General features: G+C 40.5%; 1 protein-coding gene across 2 annotated transcripts in view; it reads left to right on the forward strand.

The window, feature by feature from the left end:
* The first annotated feature begins 17,853 nt into the window (after positions 1 to 17,853).
* Tlr7 (toll like receptor 7) overlaps positions 17,854 to 18,587 on the forward strand; it is a 34,503-nt gene continuing 33,769 nt past the window's right edge. The window contains exons 1-2 of one of the 2 annotated variants that reach the window (XM_021229557.2): positions 17,854 to 18,000; positions 18,314 to 18,398. In XM_021229557.2, coding sequence (XP_021085216.1) covers positions 18,396 to 18,398 — 3 coding nt within the window. In that variant the 5' untranslated portion in view covers positions 17,854 to 18,000; positions 18,314 to 18,395. The remainder of the gene's footprint in view (positions 18,001 to 18,313; positions 18,399 to 18,587) is intronic. The other variant, XM_021229558.2, reaches the window with a different exon arrangement.

Here is an 18,587-nt window from a genome sequence, read left to right on the forward strand (position 1 = left end):
CTTGGTCATGATGTCTCTTCACAGCAATAAAATAGTATCTAAGACAGCATTCAGTAATTATATTTTAGTAAATTCAAGGGTAAGAAATGTAATAAACGAGCAATATTAGCAATGACTAAAAGAGTGATTTGTATCCAAATGAATACTTGTTCTAGAACTCTTTCTTTATTAGCATATTACATTTTTATGTCATTTAATATTCTAAAAGAATGGACTGTGGTGTGGTTCAGTTGGTTGGTGTTTACCTCACATGCACAAAGCCCTGGGTTCTTTCTCTATAACTTCACAATCAGGTGCAATAAGCTTGTAAGAACACTTAGGAGGCTAATAAGGGGGTTAAATTCAAGGTCATTTTGGTTACATAGTAAGTTACAGGTAAACCTGGATTACAAACCCTGTCTCAAAAAAATTCTAATAACACAATATTTAGAACTGTAGTCTTCATCAAAAGAAAAGACTCTACATAGCAAGTTATGTAGCCAGAGCTACATAAAAAGACCCAGTCTCCAAAGACAGAAATGAAAATAAAAAAGTTAAATTTCATTTATATGTGTATATGTGAGTGCCTGCAAATACGTATATATATCAGCTGCCTGGTGGCCTTGGAAGCCAGAAGAGCTCACCTGATCCTCTGGAACTGGAGTTATGAGCAGTTTTGTGCTGCCTGATGTGGGTGCTGTAAACTACACTCAGGTCTTCAGCAAGTGCTCCTAAGCACCGAGCAATCTGTCCAGTTACTCTACAATATTCTTTTGCTTTAGTTTGTTTTCTGAGAAAATGCCTCACTATGTAGTCTAGGCTGAATGTGAACTAGTGAACTTCCTGGCTCTGCTTCCTGAGTACTCAGATTGCATGCATGCACTACAATGCCCAGCTGAGGCTTTGTGATGTCTGCAGTCCAGTATCCTTCAAAGAATCAGAAACAACAGATCTTGACTTCCTGATTCCTTTACAAAGATATTGTAGAAATCCCAAGAGATAGGTTATTACCTTCATGTCTCCTAATGGACAGTGCTACTCAGTAGTCATGTCATTGTGGACTGCCTTTCAATGTTAAGTTTGGCCTTGGGCAACAAATAAAACACTAGCAAGAATGAGACAAGCAAAGACTTCGTATGCCCTGGTATACCAGATCTGGTTTCTCTTGAAATGCTTGCTGTTAGGATCTAGCCACTATAAGAAGAAGTCCAACTTAAACACCTGGAAAAAAGAAAAGTGATTGTATAACCCAAGCAGGTCTCAAAACGCAAGCAACTGGAAATACAGGTCTACCCCGCCAGGCCCATCTGCATGCCCTTTGACCCCTTGGTGACCTGAGTGATTATAGATACAATGGAGAATGGAAATAATGATAGGGGGTCAAAGACAGCTATAGACTGTCATTTCTAGAGAACTGAAGTAAATTGCATTGGAATATAGCAGATTTTTGCCATTCAGTATTCCCTTAGGGGCCTTCTACCTTCATGGTCTAAAGCAGACTGTAGTGAGGGGGCCATAAGTCAAGTATTGAATAGTTTGAAGAAGCTGAACATTATCCTTGCTTCCCAAACTCCTGAACAGGGGCAATAGACAGAAGTAAAATCATCTGATTGACAGCATTAGGGGAGAGGGTCTCCTGAAAGACCACAGATATGACCAACTGAGAAGTTCCCCAGTAGAGCTGCAGCCAACCATGTGGGATTAACAGCAAACTTGTTCTGTGTTAGGATGACAAAATTTGTATTGTTTTTTTTAATTTAAATTTAAATTAGAAACAAGGTTGCTTCACATGCCAATCCCAGGTCTCTCTCCCTTTCGCTCCCCTCCTCCCAAGCCCTCCCACCAAAACCCCTTTCCCCAGGGAGGGTGAGGCCCTCCATGGGGGTGTCCATAGTCTGTCATTTCATCCAGGGCAGGGCCTAGACCTTCCCCCAAGAGTCCAGGGTGATAGTGCATCTCTCATTGTGGGATGGGCACCCAAAGTCCATTTGTATGCCAGGAATAAATACTGATCTACTATCCAAGGCCCAATAGATTGCCTAGACCTCCTCACTGACACCCACATTCAAGGGGTCTTGATCAGTTCCATTCTGGATTCCCAGGCATCAGCCTGGGATTCAAGAGTTAACCCTTGTCAGGTCAGCTGTTTCTGGGGGTTAAACCACCCCAGTCTTAACCCCTTTGCTCATCAGTCCTCCCTCTCTGTCACTGGGTTCCTTGAGTTCAGCTCAGTGCTTAGCCATGGGAGTCTGCCTCTGCTTCCATCAGCCATTGAATGAAGCTTTTGTTTTCCAGATTCTCTGGTCATGGGATTGTAGTCTGGCACATCCCAGATCTATGTTTAAAACCCATATATGAGAGAGTGCATGCCATGTTTCTCTTTTTGTGACTGAGTTACTTCACTCAGGACGGTTTCTTCTAGTGCCATCCAATTGCCTGCAGATTTCAGGATTCCATTGTTTTTTTTTCTGCTGAATAGTACTCCATTGTGTAAATGTACCTCATTTTCCCTATCCACTCTTCGGGTGAGGGGCATCTAGGTTGCTTCCAAGTTCTGCCTATTACAAATAATGCTTCTATGAACATAGTGGAACAGAAGTCCTTGTTGTATGAATGTGCATCTTTTGGATATATGCCTAAGAGAGGAATTGCTGGGTTTTGTGGCAGGCTTATTCCCACTTTTCTGAGAAATCTCCATACTGATTTCTATAGTGGCTGTATGAGTTGGCACTCCCACCAGCAGTGGAGGAGTGTTCCCCTTTCTCCACAACCTCTCTAGCATACACTGTCATTGGTGTTTTTGATTTTCACCATTCTGGCAGGAGTATGATAGTACCTCAGAGTTGTTTTCATTTGCATTTCACGGATGGCTAAGGATGTTGAGCACTTTCTCAAGTGCCTCTCAGCCATTTAAAACTCCTCTATTGGGAATTCTCTATGTAGTTCTGTAGCCCACTTTTTAATTGCATCCTTTGGTGTTTTAGAGACTTGCTTCTTGAGTCCTTAGTAAATTTTGGAGATCAGCCCTCTGTCAGATGTGGGGTTAGTGAATATTTTTCCCATTCTGTGGGCTGACATTTGTCTTGTTGACTGTGCCCTTTGCCTTACAGAAGCTTCTCAGTTTCAGGAGGTCCCATATATTAATTGTTGACCTGACTGTCTGTGCTACTGGTGTTATGTTCAGGAAGCAGTCTCCTGTACCAATTCGTTCAAGGTTACCACCCACTTTCTCTTCTAAAAGGTTCAGTGTGGCTGGATTTATGTTGAGGTCTTTGATCCATTTGGGCTTAAGTTTTGTACAAGGTGATAGACATGGATTCATCTGCATTCTTCTACATACCAGCATCCAGTTATGCCAGCACCATTTGTTGGAGATGCTTTCTTTTTCCATTGTATATTTTTACCTTTTTGGCGAAGATCAGATGTTCATAAATGCATGGGTTGATATCAGGGTGCTCAATTCGATTCCTTTGGTCTACCTGTCTATTTTTGTGCAAATACAAAGATGTTTTCAATATTACTGCTCTATGATAGTGCTTGAAGTCAGGGATGCTGATGCCTCCAGATGTTGCTTTGTTGATTAAGGTTGTTTTGGCTATCCTGGGTCTTTTGTTTTTCCATAAAAAGTTGATTATTGTTCTTTAAAGGTCTGTGAAGAATTGTCCGGGGAATTTAATGGGGGATTGCATTAAATCTGTATATTGCTTTCAGTAACATTGCCATTTTTACTATGTTGATCCTACCTATCCAAGAGCATGGGAGAACTTTCTATCTTCTGGTGTCTTCTTTGATTTCTTTCTTTAAAGACTCAAAGTTCTTGCTATACAAGTCTTTCATTTCTTTGGTTAGCGTTACCCCAAGGTATTTTATGTTGTTTGTGGCTATTGTGAAGGGCAATGTTTCTCTGATTTCTTTCTCAGCCCTTTTATCATCTGTATATAGTAGGGCAACTCATTTTCTTGAGTAGATCTTGTAGCCTGCCACTTTGCTGAAAGTAATTATCAGCTGTAGGAGTACCCTGGTGGAGTTTTTTGGATAACTTATGTAAACTATCATATCATCTGCAAATAGTGAAAGGTTGACCTCTTACTTTCCATTTTGTATCCCCATGATCTCCTTTTGTTGTTGTATGATTCTAGCTAGAACTTCGAGTAAAATATTGAAAAGGTATGGAGAGAGTGAACAGCCTTGTCTTGTTCCTGATTTTAGTGGAATCCCATTGAGTTTCTGTCCGTTTAGTTTGATGTTGGCTGTTGGTTTGCTGTATATAGCTTTTATTATGTTTAGGTATGTTCCTGTTATCCAAGATCTCTCCAAGACCTTTATCATGAAGGAGTGTTGGATTTTGTCAAAGGCTTTTTCAGCATCTAGTGAGATGATCATGTGATTTTTGTTTTACAGCTTGTTTATATGGCAGATTACATTGATGGATTTTCATATGTTGAAACTTCCCTGCATCCCAGAGATGAAACCTACTTGATCGTGGTGAATGATTGTTTTGATGTGTTCTGGGATCTGATTTGCCAGTATTTTATTGAGTATTTTTCCATCAATGTCCATGAGGGATATTGGTCTGAAGTTCTCTTTCTTCGTTGTGTCTTTGTGTGGCTTGGGAGTCAAGGATATTGAAGCATCGTAGAAAGAGTTTGGCAAAGACCCTTCTGATTCTATTGCACGGAATACTTTGAGAAGAATTGGTATAAGCTATTCTTTGAATTTCTGGTAGAATTTTGCACTGAGGCCATCTGGACCTGGGCTTTTTTGGTTTGGAGTCTTTTGATGACTGCTTCTATTTCCAGAGGGGTTATAGGTCTATTTAAATTGCTTATCTGTTCTTGATTTAATTTTGGCAAGTGATAGCTATCCAGAAAATTGTCCATTTCCTTTAAATTTTCGAACTTTGTGGAGTACAGGTTTTTTCAAAGTATGACCTGATGATTCTCTGAATTTCCTCAGAGTCTGTTGTTATGTCCCCATTTTCGTTTCTGATTTTATTAATTTGCATGTTCACTCTCTGCTGTTTGGTAAGTTTGGACAAAGGTTTGTCTACCTTGTTGATTTTCTCAAAGAACCAACTCTTCCTTGCATTGATTCTTTGTATTGTTTTCCTAGTTTCTACTTTATTGATTTCATCCCTCAATTTGATTATTTCCTGGTGTCTACTCCTCTTGGGTGAGTTTGCTTCTTTGTGTTCTAGAACTATCAGCGGTGTTGTTAATTCTATAGTGTAACTATTCACCAGTTTCTTCATGTGGGCACTTAGTGCTATGAGCTTCCTCCGTAGCACTGCTTTCAAAGAGTCCAATAGGTTTGGGTATGCTGTGTCTTCATTCTCATTGAATTCTAGGAAGTCTTTAATTTCTTTTTTATTTCTTCTTTGACACAGGAATGGTGCAGTTGCGCATTATTCAATTTCCATGATTTTGTAAGGTATCTACAATTTGTGTTGTTGTTGAATTCTAATTTTAACGCATGGTGGTCTGATAAGATGCATGGAGTTATTCCAATTTTTTTGTAGCTGCTGAGGTTTGATAGGTTGCCAAGTATGTGGTCGATTTTTGAGAAGGTTCCATGTGGTGCTGAGAAGAAGGTATATTCTTTTTTATGTGGATGGTATGTTCTATAGACGTCTGTTAATCCCATTTGGGTCATTACTTCTATTAGACCCTTTGCTTCTTTGTTGAGTTTCTGTCTGGTATTCCTGTCTAGTGGTGAGAGTGGGGTGTTGAAAACTCCTACTATAAGTGTGTGGAGCTTTATATGTGATTTAAGTTTTAGTAAAGTTCCTTTTACGAACGTGGATGCCTTTGTATTTAGAGCAAAGATGTTCAGGATAGAAACTTCATCTTGCTGGATTTCGCCTGTGATGAGTATGTAATGACCTCCTTCATCTCTTTTGTTTGATTTTATTTTAAAGTCTAATTTGTTAGATATTAGGATTGCTACGCCTGCTTGTTTCTTGGGTCCATTTGATTGGAAAATATTTTCCCAACCTTTAAGTCTCAGGTAATGTCTGTCTTTGAGGGTGAGGTATGTTTCTTGTAGGCAGCAGAAGGATGGGTTCTGTCTTCGAATCCATTCTGTTAGCCTGTGTCTTTTTACGGGTGAGTTAAGGCCATTAATGTTGAGGGATATTAATGACCATTGATTGCTCATTCTTCTTTGATTTGGAATGGTTGTTGTCAGTGGAATTATTTGGGGAATTCTACCCCTTTGTTCTTTTGGCTGTTGGTAAAGTGAGATTCTCTAATGCCTATGTTTTTCTGGTTATAGTTAACTTCCTTGGGTTGGAGTTTTCCTTCCAGAACTTTCTGTAGGGCTGGATTAGTGGATACGTATTGTTTGAATCTAGTTTTGTCATAGAATATCTTGTTTTCTCCATCTATAGTGATTGAGAGCTTTGCCGGGTATAGTAGTCTGGGCTGGCATCCATGGTCTCTTAGTATTGGTAGAATATCTATCCAGGACCTTCTGGCTTTCAGAGTTTCCATGGAGAAGTCAGGTGTAATTCTGATAGGTTTGCCTTTATATGTTACTTGGCCTTTTTCCTTAGCTGCTCTTAATGTTCTTTCTTTATTCTGTATATTTGGGGTTTTGAGTATTATGTGGCAAGGGGACTTTTTGTGATCCACTCTATTTGGTGTTCTGTAAGCTTCTTGTACCTTCATTGGCATGTCTTTCTAAAGGTGTTTTTTTTCACCTTCTTCTATACCTATAATTCTTAGTTTTGGTCTTTTCATGGTGTCCCATATTTCCTGGATGTTTTGTGTTAAGGATTTGTTGGACTTAAGATTTTCTTTGGTTGATGAATCCATTTCTCCTAGTGTATCTTCAACACCTGAAATTCTCTCTTCCATCACTTGTATTCTGTTGGTAATGCTTGTATCGGAAGTACCTGACCATTTGCCCAGCTTTTCTATTTCCAGCCTTTCTTCAGATTGTGTTCTTTTTTATTGTCTCTATTTCAGTTTTCAACCCTTACACTGTTTGAATTGTTTCTTGCAATTTTTGCTTTGTCTTTTCGTCCATTTGTTGCAGTTTTTTAATTTTTTGGTTTGTTTTTCTTCCATTTGTTGCAGTTTTTGGGTGCATTTTTCTTCCATTTCTGGCACTTTTTGGTTTGTTTTTCTCTTCCATTTCTTTGAGGGATTTTCCTATATCCTCCTTTAGAACCTCTGTCATTTTCATGAAGTAGTTTTTAAGGTCATTCTCTTCTGCTTCATTTGTATTGGAATGTTGGAGTCTTGCTAGTGTGGAGTCTCCAGAATCTGGCGGTGTTATATTTGTTTTTCTGTTGCTGAGTGTGTTTTTGTGTTGTTTCTTACCCGTCTCTTCTTCTAGTAGGTGCAGGAAGAGCCCCTTACTGGTCTGGTGGCTAGGGGACCAGAGTTCCCTTTCAGTGGGTACAAGCAAGTCCAATACTCTGGTAGTTCTCATTTTCTTGGTCCCTAGTCCTGGTCCCATGGGTAGAGAAGAAGACTGGGAATCTGGGGCAGGTAGGCTCCCACTGCCAGTCTCCAGGCACTGGTCCCCTGGTTCCACTGGTGGAATAGAAGACCAGGAATCTGAGGTGCCTGGCTCCTGTCAGGAGGGGAGGCTCTGTAGCAGTCCCTAGGCAGTCCCCAGACACTGGAAGGCAGGCCCGGTTACAGGGCCTTGTTTACCTGGTCCCATTGGTGGAAAAGAAAACCAGGAATTTGGAGTGCATGGCTCCTGGTCCCCTGGTCCCGTTGGTGGAAGAGAAGGCCAGGTATCTGGGGTGTGTGGCTCCCGTCCGGAGGGAAGGCTCTGTAGCTGTCCCCAGGCACTGGAAGGCAGGCCCGGTTACATGCCCTAGTTTACCTGTAGTATTGGTTTTTACACAGCAATAGATAAGCAAAATATGACAGTATCTAATATAAGTAGAAACATCAAATATGGGGAAGGATCCTTAAACTCATAGGTCAGGATATGTCAAATTGCTAAGGTCCTGACTGATTCCATAACTTATAGTAAAATATGAGGGTGAGAAGTTGAACCAACACTTGAGATACTGGAGAGATGACTCAGCAATGAACAGCACATAAGGTCTCACAGAGGGTCTGGGCTACATTCCAGGCACCAATGCTGGGTGGCTGACAACCACATGTAACTCCACTTCCAGAGGATCAAAAGCTCTCTCCTGGCTTTCACATGTACCCCACGCATGCACACAAACATGACATATATTCATATATACACATAATAAAAATACAGAAGACAGGAGTCTGACTTATTAATAAATCTATGATTCTTCAAGGGTTAGATCCCTTGTGGACAAATTTGGTTTAACAATAGCCATCTCCCAGGTATTCAATTTTTAGATTTGCATGGGTGATGATATCTCTAATTCCATGAGGCTGTCAACAGAATGAACACATTGCTTGAAAGGCAAACTGACAAAATTTTCAAATTGTTTATGTCAGCAAACAAGATTTTATACATCAGAAACTCCATATCAGAGTGACTCAGGAACTCTGCTGAGGGAACACAAAAAGGAGAAAAATCTTCTATGGGATGGCCAGCAAAGTAAAGGAAAGCAAATGTTTGACTGGATATAACTGTGTATTAGCAAGCCCTTGCCTTATTAGAAATGTGTTTACTGCTTTTGATTGCATGAGATTAAGTTTGGAGTTCAGGGATTGTGGCTCTGATGAATCAAATTTACACCCATGTTCAGGTTAGATAATTGCTCTGTCATTGAGGTATGGCCCCAACCCCTTTATATATGTATTTTCTTTATATATGCATTTTCAAGAAATGGCTAGCTAAGTTTCCCCTATGTTTATGACTTCATCTCAAAATGGCCTTTTCTTTCTTTAAAACCAAGTCATCTACCCTATGATTTGGATCAGCTGCCATCTTTCCAAGCATTTGCCCATACAGACTCATTAGGTGAACTCCCATGTGTATTGGGGACCAGCCTTCAGCCCTAAAGAAGATGTGTGTCACATTAATTTGCATGCCCTGCCACAGTTGTCTTCACAGCACTTTCATTTCTTAGTAAAAGGAAACTTAGAAGAACTAAGCAGCAGGGTATTTCATATTTCAGTTTAAAGGGGGAATGAAAAACAAAAGAAAAAGTTACTTATGCCAGTGGGGCTTTACAATGCTAAAAATGTATTATACACGAAGACTTTCCTGTTTTGTGTTCTTTTTCCATATGCCAGATGCAAAGAGAATGCCCAAGGTATCTGTAAATATATCATATTGAAGATTATTATGTTTTTAATTTCTAAGGTTGTTTCTAACTTAAGAGGTCAAATCTCTGGAACTGTTATAAAGCAATATGATGTGTGTTTTTGTTTGTTGTTGAGTGAGAACCTCACATTGCAGTTCAGGCTGGATTGGAGCAAACATTATTGAAATTAAAGGAGAGAGTCATTATTATGCCCAGGGTCTGTTGTTTGTTACCAAATGTCTTCTGGCTTATATCATCAGAGAGCAGAAACAACTGCAAGAAAGGGAGAGTCAGTGGGAATGCTACCTGGCTCTCACGCGCAGGCTCTACCAAATCAGGCAAGGTGTGTGTGTGTGTGTGTGTGTGTGTGTGTGTGTGTGTGTGTGTGTGTGTGTGTAAGAGAGAGACCGAGAGAGACCGAGACACAGAGACAGAGAGACAGAAAGAGAGAGGATGTCTCCTATACATTGGACTATAGCATTGGATGAACTTGAGCAATTCAATTAGCAAAATTATGTAGATTTTTTCAGCTTTAAGAAAGCATGTATCGTGGTAACTGTTTTCTTTCTTTTTAAAAATAATTTTAATTATATTATACATCATTTCTTCCTTCCATTTCCTTCCTCCAGGCCCTCCCACAAAACCCTTCTTGTTTCTCTCAGATGCATAGTCTTTCCTTAAAATTATTGTTACATATATATCCAAATACATAGCTATAACCTGTGCAGTCTGTATAATGTTACCTGCATGTATACAATCTCAGGGCTAGCCACTTTGTATTGGATAACCAATTGCGAGGGTCTTCCCTGGGGAAAAGCATTTTTACCACTCATAACTTTCCCCAGTTGCCCAGTTATAGGTCTAGGGTTGAGGCTCCAAAAGTTTTGTCCTTTCCATATTAGCATGTCCACTGGTATCATCATTTGTTTGGTACTTACTTAGATCTCCCTCTTCTCCATCCAATGACTTCTCTTAAGTTAACTTCATTGCAGAGGACTCAGCCAGTGATACAGAGTCCATCATTCAAACGATGGGCATCAGCTCACTCTCCAGAAGGCCTTGACCATGCCTAGGATTTTGTTGCTGTTGTGAACTCTATCTTCCAGGCATGAACTGTCTGCTGCTGTCTTGAAATCAGAGCAGATGTAAATACCCACATGATGTTCTCACATGAATAAACCCATTGTTATTCCCTCATCGCCTCATCGGGGTCATAGGGTGCTCTAGGTCCTACCCTCCTCAAGTATCTATAAGTAATTAACAATTGCTGGATAAGGGGAGACACTTCTTCAGTGGTGAGTTGCCTGTAAATTGCCTGTGCTGTGGTAAGAAACTCTTAACTCATGTTCCTATAAGTAACCCATTATGCTTATTTATGCACCAGGGTGGACTTGAGTTCAGTGGTTGCTTTGGTCTCTCATCAGTGCCCTGTCTGAGGTGGCTAGACTTTTGTGCACAGCTCCTCAGAAAAAGTCATGTGATAGTTGTAGTAAGAGATTTGTAATACCAATAATAAGAAACTATCTGCTCTAAGTCCTTTTCTGTTGCTGTGAGAAAATGTTGTCATCAATAGCAAGTCAGGGGAGGAAAGGGTTTATTTGGCTTAAACTTCCAGGCCACAAACCATCACTGAAGAATGACAGGCAGGAACTCAAGTAAGAATTTGAAACAGGCCGGGCGTTGGTGGCGCACGCCTTTAATCCCAGCACTTGGGAGGCAGAGGCAGGCGGATCTCTGTGAGTTCGAGGCCAGCCTGGTCTACAAGAGCTAGTTCCAGGACAGCCTTCAAAGCCACAGAGAAACCCTGTCTCGAAAAACCAAAAAAAGAAAAAGAATTTGAAGCAGAAACCAAGGAAGAATGCTGCTTGAAGTGCTCTCTCAGGCTGATATAGCTTTCTTACATAATCCAGGACCACATGCCCAGGGAAGGATGCTGCTTACAATTCTAGTAACTGAAACATCATTAATAATGAAGGGAATGTTCCACAAACATGCTCACAAGGCAATCTTACCTTTAAAAAAACAGTTGAAACTCCCTTCTCAGATAACTCTAGGCTGTGTCAAGTTGACAGTCAAACTTAACTAGAACACTACCCATATGGCCATAGTAGAGAAAAGAGGAATTATATTGTGGACTGTTCATGCTAAGGAATATTTTGTGGCTGTGAGGAAAGGCTATAGAATTTAAATATAGATAAATGCTCTCCAGATTGTAGTATGAAAGGAAATTCAACTAAAAAGCCTAGAATGGAACAAAGTATATGCTAGTAAATAGAGTTTATAGGGGAAATAGAGATATGAATACATCTGAGGAACTGAAGAGATGGTTCAGTGGGTAAAAGTTACCCTGAAAACATAAGCACATGAGTTCGAATTTCAGCACCTGTGTAAATATCCAGGCATGGCTGTGCATGCCTATAACTGCAGAATTATGGGACACACACAGGTAGGTTCCAAGAGCTCCCTGGTCAGCCAGATAAGCTGAAATGGCAAGCTTTGGGTTGAGTGTCTTATCTCAAGGTGATATGGCAAAGGGAAACCGAGGATAACAGTCAATGTCCAGCTCTGGCCTCTGAAATGTGAAAACAGTCATTGCTTGCTTTCTTGCTCAGAAGTCCCATTCAATATGCTGTTCTTTCTGTCTCTCTGTCTCTATCTCTGTTTCTGTCTCTCTCTTTCCTTTTTTATTATTCATTTACTTAAATATTCAACTGATTTGTTTACTATAAGAGTTTTTATGGGAGAGAGTAGGTCATGGGGGAACAGGAAGGTTGAGTTGGGGGTAGAATAGGAGGAGAACAGGATGAGAAATACCATAATAGAAGGAGTCATAGGTTTGAAGAGAGATCTGGCACCAGTGAGACCTCTAGCGATCTACAAGGATGACACCAACTGGCAAGCTAAGCAATAGTGAAGAGGCTACCTTAAATGCCCATCCCTGATACTGATCTTGATGACTACCTTATGTCATCCTAGAACCTTCGTCCAGTGACTGATGGAAGCAGAGGCAAATACCCACAGCTAAACACTGAACTGAACCCCTGGAACACAGTGACAGAGAGAGAGGAGCGATGAGCAAATTGGCAAAGAATGGGCTGGCAAAACCAGCAGAGACAGTTGACCTGAACAAGGGGGGAGCTCTTGGACCCCAGACCGACAGCTGGGAGGCCAGCATGGGACTGATCCAGATCCGCTGAGTGTGAGAATCAGTGAGGAGGCCTGAGCAACCTATGGGGCCCTGGACAGTGGATCAGTATTTATCCCTGGCATACAAAATGACTTCATGTGTCCACAACACAAAGAGGGATGCTCTCTCAGCCTGGACTCTTAGGGGAGTGCCTGGACCCTGCCCTGAGAGAAATGACAGACTCTGGAGATCCCCTATATGGAAGGAAGTGGGGATGAGGTGGGAGGCTGGGGGGAATGGTGGGGGGGGTGCGGGAGGAGGGGAGGGAGAGGGAGCTGGGATTGACATGTGAAACAAGCTCTTTTCTAAAGAAATGAAAAAAATTTAAAAGGATTTTTATGACTATTTTCTGTTAAAACAGACACAGACCAATAGACTAGAATAGGGAACTCAGAAATAAAACCACACACCTATGACCACCTGACTTTGGACAATAAACCAAAAATATACATAAAAGGTTAAAACTCTCTCTCCCACAGATGGTTCTGGGAAAGTTAGCTATCCACTTGCAGCGGAATGCAACTAGTTCTCTGTTTCTCACATCGTGCAAAAACAGCTCTAAATAGGCCAAAGGCCTTAATGTAAGAGCTGAAATCAAAACTGACAGAGGGGGAAAAAGGAGGGAAACGTTTAAAGACATCTTTGTAGTTGAGGAGTTTCTTGTCTGGAGGATGGCAAAGTGGCTCAGAACACTGGCTGGGCTTTCAGATGAGGCAGGTTTGATTCCCACCACCCATGTGGTAGTTCCCAGTCATCTGTAACTCCAGTGCAGGGGATCTGACACCCTGGGCTCTGTGGCCACCAGGCATGCACTTACGTACATGCAATAAGTATGAATGGTTTTTACAAAAGAGGTTTCTGAGTAGAATTCCAGTTGATCAAGAAATAGACCCAACAGTTGATAAACAGGAACTTGTGGAGTTTTTAAAAAATGCACAGCAAAGGAAACAATGAAATGACATGACAGCCTACAGAACAGGGAGACATCTCTGGCATCTAAACTCTGACAAAGGATTAATATCCAGAGTATACAAAGAACAGGAACTCAAACAACCCAGGAAATAAGTGGGCTAATTACGTGAGCATACAGTTCTCAAAAGCTGAGCTGCAAATGGCCAATCAGCATATGAACAAGTGCTAAACTTTGCTAGCCACCAAGAAAGCCAAAGAAAAACCACATGTGATCCCATCTGGCATCTGCCAGAACGACAATTATCAGGAAAACAAATAAGGGCAAAAAGGGAACCATTATACACTGCTTATGGGAAGGTAAAGTAATGCAATCAATATGGTAGGTACTATTGAGATTCCTCAAAAAACACAAACTAGAACTGTTGTGTGGCCCAGATGTAACATTCCTAGATATTTGTTCAAAAGAATTCAAGTCAACATATTATAAAGGTACTTGAACATCAGCCCTTACTGCAGTACTGTCAATAATGGCCAGGTTACAGAACCAACCAACATGTCCATCTACAGAGGAGTGAGTGAATAAAGTAAATGTGGTATATTTGCACAGTGGAATTTTCTAATCAGAAAAAAGAATGAAGTTATGTTATTTTCAGGAAACTGGATGCAACAGGAGACCATCATATTAAGATAATTATATCAGGCTCAGGAAGAAAATGTTGCTTGTTGTCTCTCCTTTGTGGGTTCTAGACTTTGTGAACACACAAAATTGCATGTGTATGTATGACTGAAATGTAGAAGTGAAACTATCTGAGGAACAAGGGACTAAAAGGAGGGGGAGAAAGGAGAAAGGGGATGGTAATGGAGGGTAAGAGTGAGTATGATCAAAGTACCTTATACACTTGTACCAGTAGTGAAGAAAATAGAGATCTTGCTGATTATGAATGAGTCATAAGGCTGCACTTGATTCAACTAGTTAATTCAACCAGGTAGTGACCCCAGTAAGGTTACTGGCCACTTCAATCAATCTGCCTAAGACTCTTCCTCTCAAAATTCACCTAATTGGTTGAATTATTTTGATTTTCATGATCACTTCCATCATTTCTCAAGCACCTATTATGAACAAGATTTAGGGTTCTGGAATCAAGGATATACTAGCAATACAAGAAAGCAGAATATAATATCATAATCTCTCATGACATTGGCATAAAAGTCCTAAACATATCTTTTCTGATTGTACATTGTTATCCTTTCCTTTGTGGATAAGGAAGTAGATTTAATTTTTAATCATTTATAGAGTCAATTTTCCTCCCTTCCTTCCTCCCTCCCTTCCTTTCTCCTTCCCTTCCTTGCTCCCTTCCTTCCTTTCATCCTCCTTCCCTCTCTCCCTCCCGCCCTTCCTTCCTGTCTCCCTCCCTCTCTTCCCTCCTTCTTCCCCTTACTCCTCCCCTCCCTCCTTCCTTTATCCTTTCTTTTTGAGACAGGCTTTTACTATGTAGCATAAGTTGGCCTAGAACTCTTAATCCTCTTGCCACTACCCCCAAGTGCCACCATTACAGGAATGTACAACCAATGTCTGGCCGTTCCATTTCCATGTTTCCATTAAGATACTGGATTGTTGCTGCTGAGACTTTTTGTTTGTTGTTGTCTTTTATACACAGAAGGACATTCACACTTTAAAATTATACTTTTTCGCTGGTTTCATTTCTATTTTATTTTAATGTTTTATGTGTATGAGTGTTTTGTCCACATGTACATATGTGCACCACATGCATGCTTAGTGCCAAATAGGTCAGAGAAAAGTGCTCTGGATGTCCTGGGACTAGAGTTACAGATTGTTGTGAGCTGCCTTGTGGGTACTGATAATCTAACCCAGGTCCTCTGAAAGAGCAACCAGTGCTTTGAATCACTAAGCCAACACTCCAGTCCTTCCTACGGTTCTTCTAGAATTCTTTGTGTGCTGTGTCTTATGCTTGGGATCCTAAGAAAGTAATTTTAATGTGATTAATATCTTTACTGTTTTCCAAACTTAAAGTTAGTTACCCAAGATTATTTGAATGATCTCTTTTGCCATTGAAATGACATTAATGCCACTATGGGTGTATTTGTCTAATTCTGACTTTTCTGTTTCCTTTCTAAGTCTGGGATCAAACTGCTTCAGGATTGCAGCATTATGGGAATGAATTCATAGATTTAGGGGAGAAGCCTTGACACTTTTTTATTCACAATTACCTGGCTGTTGTAGCCCGCCTTTGTGGGATTTCAGTTGGATCTAGCTGGAAGCCTGGAAGACTGTGCTGGGGAAGGAGGGTGAGTACACATTGTAGTAAGAATATTTTGTGATAAGCACTTTGTCACACAAGCCAAATTCCTTGTATTTCCTGTCAGTTCTTTATCCTCATAAACTTTAGATTCTACTGTTTCAATGGCTTCTCCCTTCCACAACCAGGTCAGATCAGTTGTTTCTATGAGAGATTTTATATAAAATTTTATATAAAATTTTTGAAGCAGAGTGCATGGATAAGAGGGCATTTGCTTTTTGATGCACACATGGTTATCACTTGCTAAGCAATCTGAATCAAGTTCAGTGCTCTTCTTGTACCAATTCCAGTGTTGTAAGCAATAGGCAATGAGACATTTGCTTCAAGGATTGGAAAGACAGCTCAGTGGTTAAAAGTACTTGGAGTAGATCAGGGTTTGATCCCCAGCATACAAGGGTTTTGATGCCTAGTACCCAAATGGCAGCTCATAATGGTCCATAACTCCAGTTTTAGGGGATTGTTACTGCTTGTTTCAGTTGACAAGGTCTACTGGTTTGCAGTCATTATTGGTTGCCTGGGATTTTGAAGTTGATTGATCAGGTTTATACAACCACAAATTAGAAAGTGGATCAGAGGCAAGATACTCTGAGCATAGTGTACAGTACATATCACCCAAATTATCATGGACCAGTTCTTTCTCCCTTGCAGTGCCTAGTCTGCTTCTCAGTAATTCAGAATAATTGGAAGCCATCAAATGCAGTCTTGCTCTGACCCCTTGTTAGGGGTCACAATCAACTAAAGAAAATCTTAATCCCTTCTCATTCTCTTAATTTCCATCATTGTTCATGAAATGCAGAAGCAGAGGGTACCATCTGGGTTGCTTCAGTGGTAAATTTATTTCTGATTCTACCAGCATGTTATAGCAAATGAAGAAGAAACTAGCAGCCACACCAGAAATCAGGATTTGTATATTAAACCCAGTCTCGAGATCTCACCTGCTTGTCCCAGTAGCTTCAACAATACAACTTAGCTCCTCATCACCACCTGTGAGGACAACTCTAGTTACAAAGGATTCAGTGTCCTCTTTTGACTTTCTCAGACAGCAGGCATGCACATGATACACAGACTTGAGCAAAACAATCACATACATAAAATAAATAAATCTAAAGAAGATAGAGACATTTGCATCATTTTCAGCATCTAATGACATGAATATGAACCAACTACAACTGCATGTTTTAGCATAACATAATGGTTCCTCATCAAATGTGGTCTACTTATTGTAGTTAATATTTTCTCAGCTAACTTGAGTTATGAACGCAAACCAGCATATTATTAGCTGATGTGTGCACCTTGTTTCTTGATGTAATAGGTATATTAAATAACTTTAAACACAGCTACAATAATTTAAGTATGTCCACAGAAGACTCCCATAAACAGTAAAGAAGGGAATACTTCTCTTGGGGACCACACTTTGAGAAGCAAATCTTTCTGACTCTTGACTGCAAGTATGATTGACCTTTGCAAACTAAAGTGAGTGACCCAGATGGTAACTTTTCCACCATTCAAAAACCAGTATCCCTTCAAACTGGGCCAAAGACAAAGCAAGGTAAATTTAGGCTGCTTTTGATGATTTCTATAAAGCAGTGTTTCTCAACTTAAAACACAGCCCGTCAGGGCGTACTCTACAATCTCTGGAGACATTTGTGATTGTCACAGTGAAAGGAGGCAGTGATATTGGTATCTAGTGAGATACGGTGAAATTCCACCAAATGTCCTGCAACATAACAAAGAATAATTCAGTCAGTCAAAAATGTCGATTGTGATCTGGGGAGATGACTCAACAGATAAGAGCACTTGCAGTGCAAGCCTAAGCACCTGAGTTTGAATCCCCAGAACCCTAGTAACATGGTGATTATGGCATAACCTCTCTAAATCTCAGCATTGTGGCGGTGGTGACAGGAGGATTTATTGGATTAGCTGACCCCAGCCTAGCTTGGGATTCAACAAGACTGTCTCAAAAGGATAAGGTAAAGAGCGATGGAGTCCTCTCCTAGCCTCTTCATGTACCTGCCCCTTCATACATATCACATTAACACACACACACACACACACACACACACACACACACATCAATCAATCAATCAAAAAGAAGAGAAAGATTTGTGTAAAAGGTTGTTTGGGTTTAGAGATGTTGCCCCAAGTCTGGTGACAGAAATAAGAGGAACCTGGTATTTCTGTAAACCTCATGTGTGGGGAGGCTTAAATATTCATGCTCCTTCCTGCCCCCTCCTGCTACCCAGCCTCAATTTTGTAACTGGAAATCCCAAAGCCTGCAGCTCAGAGGTTCTGTGAGTCTATGCTTCCTGTGGCCTCCTCTCTGTCTTAGAAGACTCCACAGACAGAACCGCTCCATGCCACCAAGAAAGGTATTTTAAGCATTGGGACACATTTGGATAATTTAAGTAAGTAAGCGTAAGTACTGTTGCAAGGGAGTGGGGAAGGGGAGGGAAGGAATCCAAGAAATATGCAAAAAAAGTTTTAGAATTAAAGAAAATGTATTGTAGTCTAAAATGTCAATTCCTCGAAGACACATTTTCAGTAAGATTGGAAACAGTCTGTTGGAGTCTGTCCTTCTTGTATCTAACTTCAATGAAATAAACACTGTAAGTATTTTCAACATCACATTTACAAAACAATGTCTCTAGCATGTCTTTAAGCTACAATATATTTTTGCTGCCTTTCCAGTGTCATATTTGATGTCTCTGTTTCTCACAGCTGATGCCACTGGATTCCTCTCAGGCTGATCCTAGTCTATCTCAGACTCTGCTATCCTCTCCATTTTGAAAGAAAACTGAAAATGGTAAGGACAGCTAATGGAGCCTGAATTTGTCATTCGTAATCTTTGTGGTAAGAACTGAAAATAGTTAGAGAGTGGAATATTTGAGAATTGTTCAGGGAAGGAGATGTAGCTCAGTAGGAAAACACTTGCCAGGGGTACACACGCCCCTTGGTTCCCTCTTGGAGTGTTGTTTACTAGGAGAGACTGCTT

This window comes from Mesocricetus auratus, unplaced genomic scaffold (genome assembly GCF_017639785.1).
Source record: "Mesocricetus auratus isolate SY011 unplaced genomic scaffold, BCM_Maur_2.0 Super-Scaffold_100003, whole genome shotgun sequence".
NCBI classification, from domain to species: Eukaryota; Metazoa; Chordata; class Mammalia; order Rodentia; family Cricetidae; genus Mesocricetus; species Mesocricetus auratus.